The following is a 23,327-nucleotide window of genomic DNA, read 5'->3' as shown; positions in this document are numbered from 1 at the left end:
GATCACACGCTACATCGAGTGCGCAACCTAAAAATTAACATCATGTTGCCAAGAAGAGCTCATCACAAGAATGAACAAGCAACAGTGCATAAAGTAACCTACGCACCACTACACTCTTATACTTGCTGAATCTGGTGTGCACTGCTACTATGAACATTAAGTGCTACAAAGCCTCAAGCCCTTCCTTGTTTCATCACTGAGGTAAGCAAGTGAACTGAAATGCCCATCCAGTCATTGTTACATGGACACTCAAGTCAGAAACAACATTGGTTTCTATTATTCCATTCAAACTGGTCAGGGATCTATAATTATTTGGATTTATTGTTCTACTACATTTTTTTCTTCCATGTTCATGTTGGACAAAAGTACATAGGGGTATTTACATATAATGTAATAAGGAAATAGTCCTCAGGCATGGTAAAAGCCATACCGATTAGCTCAGAGCATGCAGTCCCCTGTGCATCATATTGCGATCTGACATAGCAAGGAATCAGAAAAGGATAAGTGGGAGAAGAGACTGTTAGAAAGGGATGGTACGTGTGTTGAGCGTGGAAATCTCTTTACTCACGTTGAGGTGCGAATTTGTCACGGTGACTGTAGCCTGCAGTCCCAAAGAGATGTTGGGCAGGGAGGGGGATGTATACAGGCCCAGCTGGCTGGATGACCCATCCAAGTTTAATGATCTGTGCTGTGGGTGCATCTGCTACAGAGGGACAAAGGAAGGGGGAGAAAGAGACAGGTAAAACACTCAATAACACGAAGTTGTGCTCGCCAGACACCCAGTAAACCACTTCCTACAATTGCAAGGACAATGCCAGCCAGCCACTTAAATCATTATGCATTATCCGTACTGTTTATGGGAACAACATTTATTTTGTTCCTGTTGCTGGCTCCTTGAGGGGGATGGTGTGAACTTGGCCAGCGTGACTCACATTAGAGAGCCAATTCTGTGGTGGAGCACACAAGAAAGCAAACCATGCCAAGTTTACAGCCATGTCAATGAAAGCAACCTCAAAGCAGGAAGGCATTATTTCTCAACTGTCATCCATGCACAACAAAGCAGAAGGCGCTGCATGCCTCATATAACGTACAAGTGGGCTGGGCAATTACAAAGAAATCTGAAAGATGGGAAAGGCAGTGCAGGGGGCACCCATGAAGCCTACTGCCTTTCCCCGTCTTCACATAATATCACATTTCCGGTCTTCTGATAGCTGTTTGTTCCACCCCCATAAAAACCAATGAAGACCAGCAGTTGTAAAAACACAAAAAACGAGTAGAAATGCACAGTCTGTCTCAATCACATTTTGAACAATGATGAACCTTGTGAAAGAAGAGACATTTAATTGTACTTTGAACAATCCTATAACTTCCCCAAACCCTCTTCACTGTCTATCCAGAGTGACATCTGTTTTTGTACTCTTAGAGGTCCAAGGTGGTACTTCATTCTAACACCTTACAAACACTGATATTAGGAAGGATTCTCATTCTTAATACCTTGAAAACCTGGCTTTCTAGAATGGCATGTAATTACAACAGACCAAGCTGTGTGTATAAAGCCTGTGCTAGTTAAGGAACAAGGGGACCCCAGCACTGAGACTCGGGGTGGGGTCCAATATTTTATTATGAACAATGGTCTGGGCGAGGCCCGAAAGGTCCTCTGGTAGCCTAGGCTATTAAGTTTCACAATAGATTGAATCAACCAAACAATTTCATAGTAGTCCTGGGAGGACTAGGTTGTTTAGTATACATGGACACAAGGTTTTGTTTGAGTTTACAACACATTTATTATTTTCATAAATGAACTATCATATTTACATTGTATTTCTAGTGCTCACGTAATGCTCAAGAGTGCGTGAAGTGAAGGAGTGTAGGTGACATTTTTAAAACCATACATTCAATTGAACAACAATAGTAGTTTTCAAAACTCCACAAATAAATGAAAGTGACAAGGGAGTTTTTGTAGAAAAGGTCAATGGCGTTTCGATCTCAAGTTACTGAGATCATCATCAGGACGTGAGCCTGTGAGCAATTAGAATCGATTATTTAGTGGCAATGTAGTACAGCTTGCCCGAGACAAGGTCGAGATCGTTCACAAGCGGTTTCTAGAAGTCTGTATTAGTGATTTAGGTGGCCCACATGGGGCGAAGGACGAGGACGAATGCCCATGTTAATCCGGCGGCAAGCTGTCTTTCAGGACGTCTTAGGAACCTGAACTTGCTGTAAGTCGGTCTGATCAGCGGGGTGGAACGGAGTGATCCGGTACCGGGCCAGGTCGCTCCTGATCTTCTTCGGAACCCTGGGTAGGAGTGGTATGGGCAGAAAGGCATACAACAGGCCTGAGTGCCACTTGTGACCAAAGGTATCATTGAGCGATAGCCGCCTCTCTTTGGAAGCAAACAAATCACACCAAAGTTCTCCCCACTGCTTAAAGAGACCTTGCACCACCTCCGACTGGAAACGACACTCGTGATCCGCTAGGCATTGACGGCTGAGTTTGTCCGTCTTGGCATTCAGAGAACCTGCCAGGTGTTGAACTATGTCCCTTGGCCAAGACAGCTGTAACTTGCTCCCGAAGCAATTTTAAATGATCCCCTGTCAGCTGTTCCTGATTTGGCAGAATGGGAGGAAGAAAAGTAAGGAAAGGCAGAGATTAGCCCTTCTGAATGATCTGCAAGACCCACTTGTCCAATGTTATAGACCTCCAGTGGGAGAGATGATGATGGATTCTCCCGCCAACTGTAGTGGTGTGGTGTGGTCTTACTGAGTCAGACTAGCAGTGCTTCGAGGCTGTGGCTGCTGAGGGCAGGGTGGCCGACAACTTCTGGCTTCCATTCCTAGGACCGAATGAACTGCGTCCATGTCCCTGCACTACTTGGGAAGCCTGCACAGGACAGTGGCTGGGATAGGGCTGACACGCTGGAAACCCCTTCCATTACCACAAAAGGGGTGAAAGGTAGACTGGCCATGAGGAGTAGAAGAGAGGCCCAAGGTTCTGGCCATAGCTCAAGAGTCCTTGAACCTCACTGGGGCCAAATCTGCCTTTTTCCCAAAAAGGCGGGTTCCATCAAAGGGCATGTCTATCAAAGTAGCCTGGACATCACCCGAGAAAGCCAGTTGTCCTAAGCCAGGCAAGGTGCCTCAGGTCACTGTTGAGGAAATCAATTTTCCCAACGAATCCGTCATATCAAGGCCACACCTTATGTTAAATGTTGATGCATCGTTCCCATCCTTAACTGCCTGAGAGAGCACAGCCTGGGCCTCCTCCGGGACTTGTGGCAGCACTTGCGTAACCGTCTCCCAAAGGGAGTAGGAGAAACGGCCCAATAAGCATGCAGTATTTACCCACTGTAATGCCAGGCTGGAGAAGGAAAACATTTTCTTACTAAATGTATACAGCCTCTTGGATTCCCTATCTGAGGTGCGAAAGGGAACACGCCTTGTGATGTAGAGGCCTGCACCACCAAACTTTCTGGGGTAGGGTACTGGCTGAGGAACTTTGGCTCGCCCAGAGCTGGGCGCATGCAATTGTCCTATTGACAGTAGCCCCTGTGCTAGGCTTGGACCATGTGCCTAGAGGGACACCGGTTAGTGCTTATTTAAAGAGCCAAAGGGTTTTGAGGCAGAAGCCCCAGGCTGAAGCACTTCAGTCAGGAGATTAGTCCTGGCCTCCACGGAGGGTAACTCCATTCCAAAGACCTCAGCTGCCCTCTTGACCAACATGGCATAAGAAGCCCCCTCCTTCGTAGCCACTGGCAGAGAGCATGCCAGTATCTGGAGAAGTATCCAATCCACTGGCTTCCCACGTTCCTCATACCAGTCCAACTGCTCTACAGAGTCATACTGGTGTTCTAAAGGGTCCATAGGCATTCCTCTTCCGAGCCTAACACATACTCAAACTGTTCAAGCGACAACATAGATCCCCTGGGTTCAATCAGCGCCAGAATTGGCGTCGAACGACATTGTTCCGTATCATCGGGGTTAAGGATGGGGCTAGTGCCGCCGAAGCCCGGGGAGGTCGCGGTGGCACAACCGGCGTCGACCCAGATCTGTGATGGAATCTTTGAGGCCCGACCGGCACTGTGGTCGGAGCAGACAGCGTTGAATCCGATGGGGCCCCTTCGGAACCCCGTGAGGTCTGAGAGCTCACAAGAGAAAATGACCCAAACAAAAACGCTGAGTTCTTTGATTTGAGCTGGGGTTGCTCTGGTTCCCGGAAAGGAGGGAGGCGCAAAGTTGACCCTGACTCCGGCACCACAGAACCGTGCCTTGAGCGTGGGTGTAGCTTTACCTCCTACATCTACAATCGAGGTGAATATGAAGTCGTTTGGACTTCTTCTTGTGTCTCTTCCCAGACTGTCCAGGTGACCTCAAGTGGGACGAAGAGGTCTTTGGGCTCCGGGAGCGGTCCCGTGACCTCCTCTTCTTCGATCAGGACCAGGATCTCTGCGGAGTCTCGCTGGACGGTGTCGACTGCTGGGCTGCAAGGAGCTTCAAAGCCCACTCACACAAGGTCTTCAGGGCCACAATCTGACAGTCCAAGCATGACTTCGGAACATGGTCGCGCTTGAGACACCAGAGGTAGATGAGGTGGGGATCGGTAACAGACATTGTGCGGCTTGAACCCTGCCCCGCAAGGCTTGAACCCGGTCTTCTTCAAAGACATCCTTTCTCACAATGGAAAAAAGTTTAAAATGGAAAAAAATTAAAGAAAAGGGCTGCCAAAAAGCGACATGGGGTAGCTCCTCCCGATCTGCGCTTAACTGGCGCAGAAAGAAAATAACGGACGTCTGAGCACCTGGGTGGCACCTATATAGGTACCGCTACGTCATAACCGATGCTACCGATGCTGACATAACGCGGAGCTGAATGGAGCCATCCAACGGCACGCACAATGGGTATTGCTGGGCAAAAATCTCCGGATCCAACCTAATGCTTGGGAAATTCAAAGGTAAGGAGTCTGCAGCTAGAAGTCGCTATCAGATCTCTGTTGCCATCTTCATTTTATGCAATAGGTGCTGATATCGTCTACTTCATAGCGTTTTCTCATTAGGTCGAGCCTAGCGCAGCGCGCTTGCGCTGCGAGACTTTATGTAAGGGCTTTAGCAATCTCACCACACGCTCGCACACGCTTGTGTGTGTGCGTTTGGTTTTGTCCTAAGCTATTGGCCTTTGCGTGCGTCTTTTTAACAAAGACAGCATGCAATTGTGCAGAGGCAGGCGTATGTCCCGCCTTTGCTCCGTCCACAGCCTATCGAGTGCAGTTATCCGCACAGGCACCATCTGGTTTGAATTATCATGCCCAGACATGGGTGCGATAATTGAAACAAGATGTCTTGCTGTGGCGTGTGCATCACTCGCGGGCTTCTTGTGTTTCTAGTTTATTTTTCTCTGAGAGATTTGGATTAAAGATCTATGTAGGTTAATCCTAGTACCATCTCTTCCTGGTATGGGCGTTTTATTCTACTTCATAGACAGAAGCAGAGATTTAATTCCCCCAGCTCAGCACTGTGGGTATTCTTATCTTTTGTTAATTTAGATATGAAAAAAGCTTTTCCAAGGACCCCCCATATTTATTGGAATTTTTTAAAAAGAACATTACGTGAAGGATTATGTATTTGCTTTTTTTAATAATAAAAAAGTCCTACAGGAAACCGCTGGCATCGGAATTCGTAGCGCCTCCATTTTGTGTGAAATATTCGGCTTCCTGTGACGTGGTGGGAGCGGTCACCTCTTCACGTGCAGAACAGGCTCGGCACAGGTAAACCGGACTCTGCAAGAATACCGAACATTTATGCGCTCGCACACTGCTGCCGCTGTAAAAACAGGGCGTTTGTTTACCTCAGACCTGTGGTGCTGTGGTTAGTGGCGACCACCTTGCTGGCATTGCGCCATGGGGCGCGTACAGCTAGCGTCGTGCCAAACTATGGCTCTTTTTACATTTTCCGAAAGAAGAGGGGCGAAGAGGGGGCGTGTGTGTATATATGTACATTTATTTCCTTTGCTATCGCTCAGGCAGTGTTTTGTGCGTGTTTTATAAGCTGAAGTGCAAAGAATGTGTCAGAATCTGCATCGCACCTGTATAAACACACCGAGGTAAAAAAAACAAAAAACAGCTCGTTTACTTGAACAAACTCCAGCGATTCCAGCATGCTTTCATTCCGCCCGCAGCAATAAAGGGGGTTAAAAGCAGCTGCCTGCGCTCCTCGCGGTTTCCCCACCTTAAACAGTTCACCCTCGTTGCTCCCGCGTCCTTGGGCTAAGTGTATTCAATTAAGGGGGAGAGGGGCATGAAACATCCTATTAAGAATATCCATTTCTCTTCAGCTGAGAGAGAAATGATGGTCTCTCTCGGCCCAGCAGCTGATCTGCAGCTGAGAGTACACGTAAGCCAGAAGTACGCAGCAGCGTGATACATAAGCAGATTTAATTCAGTGCAAGCTGGCACCCGCAGCTTCTCATCATGTGTATTGGCTATTGAAGAGGAATATAATAAATTTACACCTACACATACAAATAAATACACAATATAAATATTATTTCCAGCTTTACCTTGATCTTAACATATGTTTAGTATAGTGGCCAGCAAAACCCAGCATAATCGCAGGAGTCAGGTAAGTGAATGACAAACAACTTTCTGGTGTAGCACACACTGTCAGCCGAGTCACTCACGTTTTGACTAGTTTGGGTAATGGAGTCAGTGGGCTATTAGATGATGTGCTAAGAATTACACAATTCGCTCTAGCGAATGAGCTTGGATTCAATGAAGTGCCTGCTGGGTGCCAAGTCTGCAAAATAGTTGTCAGAGAGCACCTCCTTCTGGGTAGCATGTGGCACGAAAAGAATTGCACCTTTTGGTACGCATGACTTTTTTTTATTGTTTGAGGTTTTAGACAAGCTAATGTGGATGAGCATGTTATTGGCCAGCGACTTACATCAGTGAAGTAAATTGTGTACATCAGTAGATGGCAGATAAGCCCTGTAAGTAAACAGAAGACCAGTAGTCTCTACGTTTACAAGCCTGGGGGGATTAGGGGTGGTTGAAGGGGGGCTTTCCCACTACTTGATGCTAGAAATGTTTGTGGGAACTGACTGTTCTGTAGGCAGTTTACATTTTCTGTATATACTGTCTGTGGAGACAACATTTGGTGACCATCTTTAATTTTAATTTGTGAGCCCCCCAGAGCTCCTATGTCACCAACGGTGCTGTAAAGATCTCAGATAAGAGTTCCCCACAGTTTGGCAATCACTGGTACAAACGGGTCGCTTAACAGTGGCTGTAATTGGCATAGCCAACAGGTATCGCTTTTGGGACCTTATAAGTATTTAGTTATCAGCACAATATCCGCGGTGTAACATCATCAACTGTTGCATCATAGCTAAACACTTATAAGGCCTCAAAGGCGAGACCTATTGGCTATGCCAATGCTTGTTTTTGGAGAGGTTGCACGCGACACAGTACTGTTCCTTGTATTCTGGAAATAAGCACAAGTTACAGACTTTATGAGCGATTGAAGTTCGTAGCCAATAAGATTCTGGCTAGTTCTAATCCCGCAAAGACGATTTTCTTCCTGCTCAAAAATATGAAGAGTGTGGGCGCTCCTAGTGCCTCGCCTATAGCCTCCAACCACCAATGTGAGGTATTAGCGCAGCACTTTGTGAATAAAGTGGAGCAGATTTATCATGGCCTTTCTGAGGAGGCAGCTTCTATTGAGAAAGTTGTGTCTGGAGGGGTGGACATTATGGAGGGCAACTGTTTTTCATCTTTCCCTTTGCTGACGCCCCAGGAATTTGAGGTCCTGTGCCTTAAAATTAAGTCAGGCTCCCCAGCTGACCCGATGTCATCTGCTCACTTTCGCAAGTTCCATTCATCAATCGCCCCCATGGGTCTGGAAATGGCCAATTTGTCTTTGAGGCTAGCCTCTGCTCCCAGTGCGTGGAAGCACACCAAAGTTATTCCTCTGATAAAAAAGCTGTCTCTTGATCCGGAAGATCCTGGCAACTACCGCCCTATTTCCCAGCTGCCTTTTCTGGCTAAGCTGGTGGAAGCGCATGTGAATCCAAATTCATCTAAAGCATAACATGTTTGATTCATCTCAGCTTGGTTTTCGTCCACACATTAGCACCGAATCAGCGCTCGTGGCAGTAACGGAATCCATCCGGAGTAGGTTGGATGTGGGAGACTCTGCGGCCTTGGTCCTGTTGGACCTTAGCGCCGCTTTTGATACGGTGTCTCATATGATCCTTCTTGAACGCCTCCGGGAAGTTGGGATTAGGGGCGGTGCCTTAGATTGGATTTGGTCCTTTTTAGTGGAGCGGTCCTTCCAGGTCTCAGTGCCACCTTTCCATTCCCAGGATTATGCCCTGCGCCAGGGGGTACCACAGGGCTCTATTTTAAGCCCGCTTTTGTTCAGTCTCTACGTGAGACCCGTGGTGAAAGTGGCAAAAGGCAGGGGGTTGTCCTTGGTGTCGTATGCCGATGACACCCAGTTGGTAATTGCCTTTTCTAAAAACTGCTAAACCAACTTGGAGAAGTTTAAGGAGGATCTGTCGGTCATTTCAGATTGGATGAGGGCAAACTGTCTTCAGTTAAATGCCAGCAAATCTGAGATTGTATTGTTTGGGAAGGATCAGGAGCTTTGGTCTGAGTAGTGGTGGCCTGACCACCTCAAACCCGCTCCGTCACCCAAGGAGGCTGTGAAGAACCTGGGTGTATGGTTTGACAATGGATTAACATTTGAGAAGCAGACAAAAGCTGCTGCCGCTGTCTGTTTTGGGCTTTTGCGAGGGCTGAGACCCTTGCTTGGTTTTTTCCCTCCTAGAGTGCATCAGACTATTGAGCAGGCATCCATTCTTTCCAGGCTTGATTACGGTAACTCTCTATACTTAGGCGCTAACAAAGCCAGCATTAAACGCCTACAGAAGGTACAGAATGCGGAGGCGCGTCTTTAGGTGGCCTTACCTAGGTCCTGCTCGGTGGCGCATGTGCTCCCTAAGCTACACTGGCTGCCCATTGAAAAGCGCATACATTTTAAGGTACTGTGCATTTTTCATAAAATCTTGGTGCACCAAGCCCCGGTTGGGATATCTTGTCTGTTGATGCCCTATGTGCCTAGGCGCGCATTGAGATCTGCAGACGGTGCGCTTGTCTGTGTTCCTCGAGTTTGGAGAGCAAGGGCAGGGGGCCGTTCATTCGGCCTTTTAGCGGCTAAACTTTGGAACTCTCTCCCAGCGCACATTAGAGGTATTCCCAATCTCTTGATGTTCCGCAAAACCATAAAAACTTGGCTGTTCCCATTATCTGATGTTTAAGTGCTGGGTGGTCTTTCTGCTTCTGTCTCTGGTTGAGCTGGGACGCCTCGTTGCTGAGGCAGCCATGCGCATTACAAGTCTTAAATAAATAAGTAAAGAAATAAATAAATTGAATAGGCATATTTGGTCCCGCACCAAGGGCACCATCAAAATAAGCTTTCTTTTTTCCACTTCCATAACTCAGATATGGACATTCTCGACAGGTGTGGATGATGACGAAGCAAAAGTCTGGAGTGAGCGCTCGCTTTGTAAATGGTTGCAATGTGTAACAGAGGCGCATGTTGTTGTTCGTTGTTGATCTTCAATTGCAAGGATTTTCTTTTTTTGTCTGTAAGCCACGTGGGTGTTGAAATTGTAGAGCTCCGATGCAGTCCGTCCGAGCCAGATGGAGGAAAAACAATCTAACAAAGGAGCCGTTGAACATGTGCAATGTAACGAGGAGGATGGGATATAATGCACAACGCTGACCGCAAAACTTCCTCAAGAAAAACAACTTACAGATTCTGGGCCCAACGCTAGGAGTGTGCATAGCATGTGTATCTGAAGCCAATATATGCTACGAATAGAAAGTTTTGGGCCATATTGATTAAAGAATGAAGTGACAAGATGCTGGATGATCTCTATCTTTCTAGGAGTAGGTGATTTTTCCATTATGGACAATCAGTCTCGCATAAACATCCGCTCTACCCACCATTCGATATTTCTCTCATACGCACATACAAGCTGCTCTAGATCGGACCATAGACGTAATAATTTGAGTATTTCCTCGCACGGTTATCGAATCTAAAAGCTCCTCATCAATACTATTAGAAGTGGTTTGCTTAGAAGGCTCCAAAGTCCCATAAACCTAGAGTAGGCATTGAGAAAATGTGAGATGTCGAACGTAACATTCTAGGCAACAGCAGAAAGTTTGCAAACCCATATTTATTTGATGTTAAAATCAACCAGGATCCCTAGTCTAAATAACACAACTCTTCAGCTTTGATCAAACTGGAAATGAACCCAGTTTATTAAGGGCAATTTCAGAATATCTTGTGCTAAGAGTATTTATTCCACTGGTACTTTAGGAACATATAATTTGTTGTCATAGAATAACCCAGCAAGGAAATGAGATAGAAAAGGATCAGTAAAATGATAATTGTGTCAAAATGGGTAGAGTTCCATAGAAACAAATACAAAATCAATTGGGGACCTGCCCTTGCCATTTTTAATTGTTTTACATGCTGGTACATTCACCTGAGAAGGATTATGTTACTTACCATGTAAGCATCTGTTCTTGGCATGTAGAGCTGTAGATTCACATGCTTTGCATACTTCTGCTTTTTCGCCTCTCTCTCTCCTTCCGTTTCAGAAGCTAAGGCAAACATCACTCACACTGATTTTAGTGGCTACCACATGGGCTCGTCAACCGTGGTTCACCACACTCTTGGAACTATTAGGGGTTCCACATCAAAAGCTGCACCTCAATTCCAGCCTTCTCACTCAGAACCATGGAGAAATCGACACTCAAACCCCAAGGAGCTCTACCGAGCGATTTGGCTTTTGAAGTCAAAGTTTAGCTACTCAGATTTGCCGCTAGATTGTATGACAATTCTTAAAGAGGCAAGAAAGCCTAACTCCAGTGCATGTTATGCGGCGAAATTGAAAAGGTTTGTTGTACATTCTAAGAACAACAGTATTGATTCGCTAAATACATCTGTACAAAATATTATTTGTTACCTTTTGCATCTACAGCGAGCTGGCTTAGCCTATGCATCCATTCGATTGCACCTTGCAGCAGTAGCCGCATATCTGAAAAAAAGACAACACTTCTCTTTGTTCAAGGTTCGAGTAATTAAAGCCTTTATGGAAGGCCTTAAAAGAGTAAAACTACCCAGGGTACCATCTGCACCAGTTTGGAATCTTAACATTGTTCTTACAAGACTCATGGTCCATCTTTTAAGCCATTACACAATTGTCCTTTACAGTTTCTCTCATCGAAAGTTGCCTTCCTGATTGCGGTCACTTCATTAAGGAGAGTTGGTTAGCTACAGGCATAAACTTTATAAGAACCCTTCTTCCAACTTCATAAAGATAATAATAAGCACATTTATAAAGCGCATGGTTACACTCGGCCAGTGTGTCCTCGCGCTGCGGTGTCACTGCAAGAAATCCACCCGAACGCCTCTCTCCTACTTATCCCGGGGTAAATGATAAGTCTTCAGATATTTCCTGAAGAAGCTCTCTCGATCCTCCATCCGGAGGTTCACGGGCAGTTTGTTCCAGTACTGGGCAGCCAACATGCGGAACGAGCGTCCACCCATCCTGGCTCTCTTAATCGCAGGAAAGCACACCAAACCCTTCCCACATGATCTTAATTGTCGAGTAGGCGCATAGGGGGTGAGTAGATCCCACAAGTAGGCAGGGGCAGTCCCCTTCAGGATGCGATGGCACGCACACCGTCTTAAACAGGACTCTCTCCCTTATCGGCAGCCAGTGGAGAGCAGCCTGCTCTGCCTTCGCCGAAGCCCTCCACGGGCGCATAAGAACTAGACGTGCTGCTGCATTCTGCACCCCCTGAAGACTGAGCATACACTTCGTCGTGGCCCCCAGATAAAGAATGTTACCGTAATCCAGGCGCGATGTTACTAGGGCATGGACCATTGTCTTCCAAGCAGCCGTCGGTAGCATATACAAGGTTTTGCGGAGGACCTTCAGGACTCCAAAAACAGGCGCCTGCAACCCGCCTGGTTTGGTACTCAAAAGAGAGCCTTGTGTCCAACCACACCCCCAGATTCTTGGCCTGCGCACAGGGAACAGGAGTAGTTCCCAAGCTCTGTGGCCACCAGGCAGATGACCAAACCGCCGGAGCTCGACCCACCACAAGCACCACGGTCTTATTGCCATTCAACTACAGGCAGTTGTTAGCCATCCAAGCGGCTAGTTCTTGAAGGCACGCTACGAAGTTGCCGGCTGCCTTATCCGGTGCATGTGTGAGGGAGACCACCAGCTGCGGATCATCTGCATTGGACACCACCCTGATCACAAATCCATCAGCAATCTCTGTTAAAGGAGCCACGTAAAGATTGAATAGGGTCGGGCTCAGGGTCAAGCCCTGCGGTACCCCCTGTCTTAACTAGATGACTTTTGAATAATGGGATCCCTGTCTCACCTGGAAACTGTGCCCCGACAGGAAGTATTTCAGCCAACTAAGGGCACTATCCAACACACCTCCTTTCTTCAAACACTGCACCAGGGTATGATGGGCAACAGTGTCGAAGGCGGCACTTAGGTCCAACAGAATCAAGGCCGCCGTTTGGCCTGCGTCCACATACTGCCTGATGGTCTCAGTGGCAAAAAGCAGTGCGGATTCCGTAGAGTAGTGGGCCCGGAAACCGGACTGAGTGGGGTGCAGAAGATTAAATCTCCCAATATGCGCAGTCAGCTGTATATTTACCACTTTCTCTGCAACCGTGGCAAGATATGGCAAGAGGGAGATTGGGCAAAGATTTTCCAGTTGGTCTGGGCCTACATGAAGTTTCTTGGGGAGCGGTAGTACCACAGCTTTCTTCCAACATCCAGGTACTGCACAGGTCCTAAAAGAAGTCTCCACCAAGTGTCTAATATATGGCTCCAGGGTATCCAGACTCCCTCTCAGTACCTTGGGGGGGCACCGGTCTCTGGGAGAGCCCGATTTTATATTCACACAGATTTGAATTAGCTCTTCCGGGTAGGGCACGAAGAAACTCTTCAACCCTTCGCCCTCACAGATATACTCTGTCTCCTCCACCTCCTCCTTTCCAACCCGGGCGGAGTCAGAGTATATTTTCTCCACTTTGTCCAAGAAATCTGCCACAAGGTTACATTGCTCTTCTGATCCCACAGTCGGAGCCGATGACGCAGACAAGGAGGATATCTCTTTATAGACCCTGTACAGTTCCCGTGTAGAGTTACCCGCCGAACCAATTCTCTCCAGATAGTATCCTGCTTTAGCTTTCCTGTTGAGCCTCTTAGTACTCTCTCCTCCCCTGGTCCGAAAAAGCTTTCCTCCACCGCCTTTCCCTACGTTTACAGTCTGATTTCGCCGTCCTTAGGGTGTCAGAAAACCAAGGAGCCGATTTCTGTGCTCTGCCCGGTAATTTAAATGACCAGGGGGCGGTGCTATCCAGGGCTTCCGTAATCCGCCTATCTAAGTTTATACATGCCCCTTCAATATCTGTGCCGCCCGGTGGGCCCCCCAACAGGGCACTACTAAACTTTTCCTGTGAAAAGTCCGCCCATTTTCGACACACTAAACCCCTTTCTGCTTTTTCCCCGCATCTTAGGCTTAGACAGTCTCATAGCAAAAGGGACCAAATAATGATCCGTCCATACAACCGGGAGAAGGGAGTAAACAACTACATCCCTCCAATTTGCCAAGAGGGGGTCCAGCATATGGCCCTTAAGGTGGGTAGGGGAGTCGGGAAATTAGGCTAGGAGAGAAGCCGTTGGCAGGGCCAGGAGGTCTATAGATCAGGAGCCCTTTCACAATATAATTAGAATCTACCTTAATCCTGAAGATCCCTGCCTCACTATCGGCAATAGTGATAGGTTAGAGAGTGCATTGGATAAGATGTTTAAAAATAATCGCCACTCCACCACCTCTGCCAGAAGCCCTATCTATTCTGGTGATCGCATAGCCGCTGGTTAGCGCCTCAACAATTTCTGGCGCCGACTCTCCGTCCAGCCACGTCTCAGTGAGGAACATTACATCTACCTGACCATCTACCAGCTGGTCGTAGACCTCCAGTCTGTGCTTCCTAAGTGACCAGCAATTCAACAAGCAACAGTTCAGGAGAGGGTTCCAGAGAGTATTTATCTTGTCCCCCTCACTCCTCGCTCTAAATTTGAACGAGCAATGACTACAAACCCCACTCTTCCCACCTGCCATCATGCTGTGCCTGCACAGTTCAGCAATTGGGGGGCACAGATCAAGACGTTCCCGGGAGCTGTACTGACGCTTTACTGAGGCGCAACCATGCCGGCCGCGGATAGAGTAGTTCTTTATACAAACCCAAAATTCCTTCTAAAAGTGGTTTCTGCTTTTCCTCAGCCTGAGTCGGTGGCAGAAAGCGCTCTTCACACACTTGACGTCAGAAGAGCGCTATTGTACTATATTGAAAGGACAAAGGATTATTGTAATATAAAGCAAATGTTTTTAGCATTTAATACACCTCACAAAGTGAATCCTCTCTCTAAATCTGGTATTTCTAGATGGATTGTTAAATGTATTCAAACTTGCAACGGTTAAGCTAAAAGAACTTTATCTATACCTCCTAGAGCACACTGCACTCGTAATATACCAGCGTCTAAGGGCTTTTTCGGTAATATTCCAATATCTGATATTTGTAAAGCAGCAACATGGTCTACACCACACACCTTTACTACACATTTATTGTGTGGATGTGTTAGCACGTCAATAAGCCAATGTGGGACAAGCAGTGCTAAAAAACATTTCAAATAACTGCAACACCTATGGGTTAGCCACCGCTTTGGGAGAATACGGCTATATAGTCTATGCAAAGCATGTGTATCTACAGTACACATGCCCCAAATGGAGGCATGTGTAAGCATCTGTTCTTGGCATGTAGAGCTGTAGATTCATAAGTGACCTCCCTCCTCCCCAGGCACCTGTAGTTGTTGCAGTTCTAATTATTTACATTACATACACATGGACAACTCTATACTTCACTCACTCCATTCTCACCCTCTTGCGGAAAAACAATCTAATAATGGAATTGATGCTTATGCTCATTATAACTGAAAGGAGGAGTCACCTTACCTCGTGACTAGGAAAAGACTTCTTCGAAGAAAAACAACTTGCAAACATCCGGACTCAACACTAGATGGCAGGAGTATACAACGCATGTGTATCTACAGCACACATGCCTCAAACATGGCCATACCAATAAATCAACAAGAGAGCTAGAAAAACAACTGCCACCTTTTGAGCCTTGACCGACAGGTTCAGTAAAGGGTATTCTCCCTGGGGGATAGCATACAGGGGATAGCATACACTCCGGGGGGATAGCATGCACTATTATTAGAGCCTCCATACAATATTTTAGTTCTTGAAGACCTAATTTTTCTTTCTCATCATCCCTTAGAAATCAATACATGTTTTAGTAATTAGTTCTCCAGTATAACAAATCAGTTTTCAAAAGATCCACTATACCTCAACATGATATATTTTTTTAGCATTTTTGTTGACAATAACGACAACCGTTTGCTTGTGCATAAATAGGTTACCATCAAATTATTAAAACCATAAGAGCCCACCATGACTTGGATTTTAATTTCATTAACTAAACATTAATTTTTGTGAAACTCAACGTCAGCAAGCCTCTTAATGGCCTACCAGGATTTAAATTCAAGTTTTTGACTTATTAAAATTGAACAACATCACAGGAGTATTAGTCAATTAACCAAGATTCCTAAAACATCATAACAGCTTTTCAATTTAGAAATGCCAAACATTCTGGAGATATTTGCTTCTTATTTAAATAAAAGGTATTCCAAGTTATAAAATGTATTTTAGCTAGTGTTGGATCAATTCTTGCCTTTTCTTCTGCAAATCAGTTATTCAATACTGGGGGAGTCTACTTTACCCCATACACTTGCCTCAATAGGTTTGTGGGTACATTTAATGATCTCACATGAAGTGTTTTTTTCAGAACTTTAATGAAATTAGAAGCCTTGCACCCTTGACCCTCAACAAGGGCTCTTTTAATTTGAAGGACTGAAAGATCTTAACATGCCGGTTTGGAAAGGTCTTTAGGAATTTTAAGGAAAGAGTTCTTCATATTAAACTATCCATAGCCCAGCAAACATTGATTACCCTTTAGCATTCCATTTCTGTATTAGTAAATAGAGCCAAGTATGACTTCACCTTTGTTTAATCTCTGCCAGAGTTTGGATTTTACAAAATCTATTAGCTTTATATCTAAAGAAACTCCTGTAAACGACAGGATATGCTAAAATTGCACAGGATACATTTTATTTGTTATCTGTATTATTTATTTGCCTTATCTCCAGTACTTAATGCATACAATTAAACTGCTTTGCTGTCTGGGTAACCTCTACGAAGATGAAGATTCTGACTTCTTTTCAGAGCACTACTAAATATATCCAATTCTTAAAATTGCTCCTGCCATTGAAAAGAACTGCCTGTGTCTGGTTTTAAGTGTTTTGCCTCGAATGGACTCTTACATCATGCCGCTGGGCATTATGAGGAGAAGGAAGGGTAAACATTGTATTCTGTTTTGCCTCTTTAATTCTCTTAATTGAACATTTACCAAAAATTCCTTTCCCAGACATTGAACATTTGTTTTCTCCAGTTGCATTTTCAAATTATCATACAAGTATGACCTGAAATTTAAAAAAAACTGAATTTACATCACCCTGCTGAACAGGGTCCTCCAAAATGCTGCCTGAACCCAGCGAGTTTGAGACTGGGCATAGATGGTCAGGATTTATTGGATTCATTTTGCTTAAAAAGGCATTTAGATTATTTAACTCAAGAGACATGTCTGACAAAAGGTTATTCCGATTTCATTGATGAGTATTAATGGACATAAAGGCTAGCTACAGTTTAGTTATCAAGGTGGTTGTAGATACGTTCAGAGCTGTATCTAATGAGAGCTCCTCAAAATCTTCACTGCTCGATACCTATCTTTGAGAATTCTCACAGTGTTTGCCAATATACCCCATCCTCCATACACAGGTAGACCTAAGAAGATGTCAGTTTCTGTTCTATTGTATGCTTGTTTTAATTGGTCAACACTCAAACACGGGAATCTTAAAAGCCCTGAAAGAAGGAGAACCTCATATCTGATGCAGACAAATATAATTAAGGGCTACCACTAAATGTCTTCATCTGTTACACACATACTAACAATTTGTCTTTCTGCTTGGAAAAATGGTTCTCAACAAAATTGTCAAGTGATCGTGCTAGATGAGAAGCCACCTTTTTGTTCCCCTAACTCGTTTTCTGAAGCACTATGGGTTCTCCCAACTTAAACAGAGACAACCAGCTCTCCATTTAAAATTTGTAGAAAATATGAAGAAAATGCAAGTTGCAGTCAATTACACCTAACGAGGCTTTCTTCTGCCAGATATTAATCACCAATCACCACTGATTATATACTGAGTATATTGACAGTTGATTAATTAAACCGATGCAGAAACTGCAAAAAACTCTCGGTCCTGGGCAGGACAAAAGGCTGGGGAGACAAAGAATTGGAGCTGCAATTTAGAAATACATTAAAACCAGATGGACCAGGAATACAAAGGCCTTATTGCTTCTGCAAGACAGCACAAACCACAGCCTGCCAGCCTTTGTTATGCGCCTTTCTTTGCAACACTCCAGCTCCACTAAATATAGGCGGAGGATGTGGCATTACGGCTAGAGCGGTCGACTTCAAACCTGGGGAACTGAGTTCGAGTCTCGGCAACGACGCTCAACATCCTGTAATTCTGGGCAAATCATGTAATCTCCTTGTGCCTAATGTGTCCATCTGTAACGAAACTGGTGCTCATGTAAAGCGCTCTGATACGTGATATCTTTGGGTCGAGTTTGCGCTATTTAAAACTCTTTAAAAAAAGGAAAAAAAACTAATTACCAACAGAGACATTTAACGCCACCATAATCCACCGAAAGCTGTACCAGGCTGTTACTGCTACTGCCTCTTAATTCTGCACCTCTTCACTGTCGGTGGCACCACTCAGCCGTTTTTTCCCACCACACTGCTCCACCCCAATGCACACAGAATCACCTCCTTACCGCTGGGTTCCCCCAATCGGGTCAGAACCATTTAGCTCCCACTGGTAGCTTATAAACTTGTTGCTATGACAGAGGAAAGAGGTGGAAAAGAGAGCAAAAGGTTTAGCAGCGACAACGATAGGTTGAAAAGGGCACAAGCACGTCTGGCCACTTCTGCAGTCTGGTAAGAGTCTAGGTATCAGGACGTAAGAAAGCTGAATATAAGAAGATTTTACCTTCTTTTCAGCAGTGTAATTTGAAGCTTTTGATGCGCCAGTTTCTGGGTAAAAATATTTCTTTTCGACTTAATATCGATGAGAAACTGGAGGGTAAAGTGTTTCATTTCATGACAAATTTTATTTCAAGCTTTGTGGTGCCCATATATACTTGTGTCAATGGCACTTCACTAGAGACTCAAGAGTACATTCCTAGAAATCTTCCCTTTCATCATCAGGAATGATTTTTTGGGAATCTAAGCAGATTCTGCTTTTCTACATCTGAATGTTCAGAGCATGTTGCCTTGCAGTCAGAGCAGAAATGTAGCATTGGCTGTCCCTTATGGGCTCCAGGGCTACGCTCTCCATGTTTTCGGGCCTGTTTTCATTATACCAAGAGTGAATAATAATCTAAACCGACCTACTTTTTTTCCAGCAGCAGCCTGACCTGGCTCGTGACAATGTTAGACGACGGGCCAGGCACATGAAGGCACCTGCATCAGCCGTCAGGGAGCTTATCCCAAACTGGTGAAGTCCGAGCCCTGGCCTCAGGGCCCTAGCACAGCTCCGAGCCTCCTCCATCTGTGACGTCCTAAAGCATCCCTGCTAAAGGTAGCCATTGGCTCTGGGCATGGGGGCTACATGCCAATAACCCTTTCACCCCACCCTTTCCCAATTTGTAAGAAAGTTGGGAAAGAGTGGGGAGAAAAAGCAGAGACTGAAACCCGGGAGCTGCAGCTGCGCAGGTTCCAGGTTTCAGTTTCATGCTTCACTGCTGGAAGCCGAAAGGAGCAGTGCGGCTGCCCGTGGGTAAATGGAAGAGCAGGAGTCCACAGAGGATCTGAACAGGCAGCAAGGCAAGAAAAACACTTTTAAATGTTGTAAAAAAACTTTTAAAAGTGTATCTGTGGGAGAGAACTTGTGTTTGAGAATGTGTGTGGGTCTGTGTGCATGAGTGAAAAGGAGCGGATCAGAGTGATTGAAACTGCATGATATGAAGAATGAGTACGAGTGACAATAAATGAGAATGAGTGAGAGGGAATGAGAGCGATGTAACTGTGCAAGATTGAGTGAGTCAGTGTGTGTGAGTCACATGATGAAAGAGATCGGTTGAGTCAAACTGAGCCAGTGAGTGAGAATTAGTGGGACTAAGGGAGAATGAGAAAGGCTGAGAGAATGAGAGAGTTGGACTTAGAATGAGTGAAACGTAGTGAGACTAGATGAGTCAAAATGAGTGAGATTGAGTGAGGGCAGGTGACTCAAAGTGAGAATGAGTAGGGCTGAGTGGGACATGGTGGCTGAGTGGGAGTGAGATTGTGTGAAACATAATGAGTGAGAATGAGTTGGAATGCGTGGGAATGAGTGAGACTGAGTAAGTCTGAGAGGAAAAAGTGAGACTGCACGAGACAGTGAGTAAAAGTGAATGAAAGTAAGGGAATGTTAGTGAATGAGACTGAGTGCAAGCACATGTGAGGGAAGACAGGCTCGCTTACTGGAATTTGAGGAAAGGGTTATTCCTCACCAATTTCAAAGGTCACAAGCTACCACGACAGAAATGTATTGCACAATTAAATAAAACTGTCTGAAGCCTAACTTCTTCCACCCAAAGTTTGTCTTCCTCTACTTTTTTATAGGCTTTGTCCTAAAACACATACTTTAATACAATCGATGACATAGAACAAATTACTTACATTTGGTAACAAACTTTCTGGTAGCTACTCTATTTAACAGCAGATTCCTCACCATTTGAATATTCCCCAGGAGTCAGACTAGATCTGGAAACTTTTAGAGCAATACCTCTGCGCACAGGTCGGTGGCATCACTCTGCTCCAGAGGTGAGGTACAGAGTTGCTTTTAAGTACCACCCATGCACACTGACATCAGTTGTTTTCTTAGGCTCTCCATGCCCTCAGACACAGAGGGCATCAGCAGACTGGCAGTACCAATGTGCAGACCTCTCGACCTGTGACCTTTTTAGAACGATAAGAGTCCAGTTCATGGAATGGGGTGGTGGGAGGGTTGGTGACAAATCTGAGGTTGCAAAGAGTATCCACCAGAAAGACTGCAACCAAAGGTAAGCAAATTCTTCTTCTAATGGGTACTGCTAATCACAGATTCCCTACCCTGGGAACCCATACCAAGGACTACCTCCGCAGGGTCTGTGATCTGACTCAGAACATAAAGTCTTGCATGACCATGTGGGCAATTTTTTAAAAAGGGGGCAAGTATAACCCGCAATCCTATCGGACAATCTCACTCATTGATACAGTAGTAAAGGTCCTGGGGCCGGTTTTCTTATCTAGATTATCCTTGTGGGCCACAGAAAACCAGATTTTATTGAACGTCCAATTTGGTTTCTGTAAAGGCATGTCAACCACTGATCAATGCCTCAATCTCTATCTTAAAATCTAAATATACACTCACACAAACGGGTGTGATGTACTTAGCCTTTATGGACCTTACGTCCTCCTTTGACCAAGTTAATCGGGCTAAGTTGGGGGAGATTCTATCTTTATTGGGAGTGGACCCGGATATTGAGCATTTATTAATATTACTTCAAGCCCAAACGACAGTGGCAGTGAGGTACTCGCATGAGGGGGCTCTTACAGATCATTTTAATTGCCCACGGGGTGCGTCAGGGTTGTATCTTAGCTCTATTACTATTTTCAGTATACATTAATGGTCTTGAGGCAGTCTTATTGGGACTCCAGACGGACATCCCTAGAGTGGAAAGGAGAGGTCTGCCACTTCTACGCTATGCCGACGAAGCAGTGCTCATGGCCCGCACCGCTTGGGGTATACAGGTTTCAATAGATGGCTTGGTTGCTTTTATGGACAGGCTGGACATGTCAGTTAATTATAACAAGTCCTATATATCAGTTATAGGCCCCTGTGGGTTACGGACAAAACATTTTAAAGCTGGTCACCATACTCTTGCTAAGGTTCCGGTATTCCTTATCTAGGAGTGTTATTTGATGGCCGATTACACTTGAGAGCCCTCCTAGAAGGGAAGTTGAGTGAGTTGAACAGATCTGTGAGGGCTACTACCATTTTTGCAAGCAGACTGGGATCGTGGTCTCCGGAGTTCATCTTAAAACTATACAAGTCCAAAGCCATAGGGAAAGTTTTATACGGTTGTGAGGTTTGGGGATACGCCTCTACCCACAGGTTACAGGTGATGGAAAATACGTTTTTGTGCTAGGATCCTGCAAGTCCCTCAAGGTACGCCACTCTGGTCCATGCACGAAGTGTTAGGGGTTGATTATCTGGTGGATCATGTGGCAGTTAAACCTTTACTATGCTGGATTGAGATATGGACAACTGAGAACAAGGGTTTCAGCCGCCTGATCCTATCAGATTGGTTGGCTCAGATTGGTTGGCCTTAGAACATTCAAACATAATCCTATGGATACATTATATTAAGGAGTCTTTACAGGTGATAGGAAGGCCAGCCATTTTCTTTGCACATGACACTTTAAGCCCTGGGGATGTTATCATCACAAAAGATTTAAATCATACATTTTTTACCGTGCAGCATGAATATACTGAGCTTAGTAAACCCACAGTGAGGGAGTATGTTCTGTTAAAGTCTATCTCGGGCATGGAACTGTACCATGCTGCCTTATCTAGCGCTCATGACAGATTATTAATTACACACGTTAGACTTCACCATCTTTTAGCATCCCCGGCTGGATTTCTCCCTGTAAAACAGAGGTAGTTGTGGCTGCGATCTTAGATCTCCACAAGACACACTCCACTTTGCTTTATTGTGTAAATTGTTTTCAGTGCCTAGAAAAACAATTTCTTCGGCCCCTGTTAAAGATTTTGGAGTTCTGACAGGCCAAAGTGGCACTTTTGCACTTACAGCTTTTACTAAGCTCTCATACCCTCTGTGTAGTGATAAGCTTTTTACGTGCAGTCCACAGATCAAGGCTTTCTAGAATTGATTGATCCCACTAAGTTTTGCTCGCAGAGGCCACTTTTAATGTGGGGGATTGTACAGCCTTCGACCCCTATAGTTTTATTATTCTGCACCATGTTAAAAGCCGGCGATGTTTTCTATTTTATTGTGTGTAATGATTTTTTATTATGTTGTGTATCCTTTTATACTGTATAAATGTATTACTGAATCTTTTATGGATGTGTTGCATCCGAATAAAGAAAATGTATTATGTGGGCAAAATACCCCTCTCAATGAACCTGACTGTCAAGACTGTAGGCACTTCATAAATGTATGTACTGATGCCGACGCAGCCACCTCACCAATGTCCAAACAGGCACTCCTCGTGCCAATGCAGTGGTAGCAGTTTGGCCCTGATGGAATGAGCCTGCTACTTTGCCAGTGCACAGCAGATCGTTAGGCAGACAACATTCCATTGTCAGATGTTTCCTTTTTGCACTGTCTTGCTTTTCTTTGCTCCAGAAAAGCAAACAAAGAGCTAGTGATCCACTCGATGGTCCTTGGTTCGATAGAGAAGCTTAATGCTTTTTCAAGGTCCGAATGATGTTGTATCTCTTCCTCCTTAGAGGACTGAGGCACATCAGAGAATGCCAGAAGGGTAATAGCATGCCCGACATGATAAGGAGTAGCCACTTTCAGTAAAAATGAAGCTCACGACCTCAAATCCAAAACCAACTTATCTGGGAAGAAAGTGGTATATGTTGAGTTGATAGAAAGGGCCTGAAGCTCACTCACACATCTAGTTGATGTTATGGTGGTGAAAAATCGCTCTTCAAGTTCTGAAGTCTCAAGGGAAAACGTGCACCCGTTCAAAGAGAGTACACATTAAGAAAGTGAGGAATAGTTCAAGGCAGCACAAAGGGTTTTAGTGGGAACAAATGTTGCAAACCTTTAAAAAATCTCATTACAACAGGTGATATGAATAACAAAGGCTATTTTGCCAACCGGAAAAAAGCAGCAAGAGACGATAAATAACCATTAACAGTGATCAAAGCAAGTCTTTTCTAGGCAGAACAGATAAGAAAACTTTTGTCAACTTAGCCTGTAGCAGGTCAATTTTTTA

The 23,327-nt window shown here is 45.0% G+C and overlaps 1 protein-coding gene across 21 annotated transcripts in view; it reads right to left on the bottom strand.

Annotated features, from left to right (window-relative positions):
* HDAC5 (histone deacetylase 5) overlaps window positions 1-23,327 on the bottom strand; it is a 1,448,645-nt gene that overhangs the window by 576,668 nt on the left and 848,650 nt on the right. For 15 of the 21 annotated variants that reach the window (XM_078645209.1, XM_078645213.1, XM_078645215.1 and 12 more), the window contains one exon: window positions 569-703. The exons of 3 other annotated variants lie outside the window; for them this stretch is intronic. In XM_078645209.1, coding sequence (XP_078501335.1) covers window positions 569-703 — 135 coding nt within the window. The remainder of the gene's footprint in view (window positions 1-568; window positions 704-23,327) is intronic. 3 more of the 21 variants (XM_078645212.1, XM_078645206.1, XM_078645227.1) reach the window with 1 other exon arrangement.

This window comes from Lissotriton helveticus, chromosome 5_1, assembly GCF_964261635.1.
Source record: "Lissotriton helveticus chromosome 5_1, aLisHel1.1, whole genome shotgun sequence".
In the NCBI taxonomy this organism is placed as follows: Eukaryota; Metazoa; Chordata; class Amphibia; order Caudata; family Salamandridae; genus Lissotriton; species Lissotriton helveticus.
The sequence above is the reverse complement of the archived record's forward strand: the minus strand, read 5'-3'. Positions and strand labels throughout refer to the sequence as shown.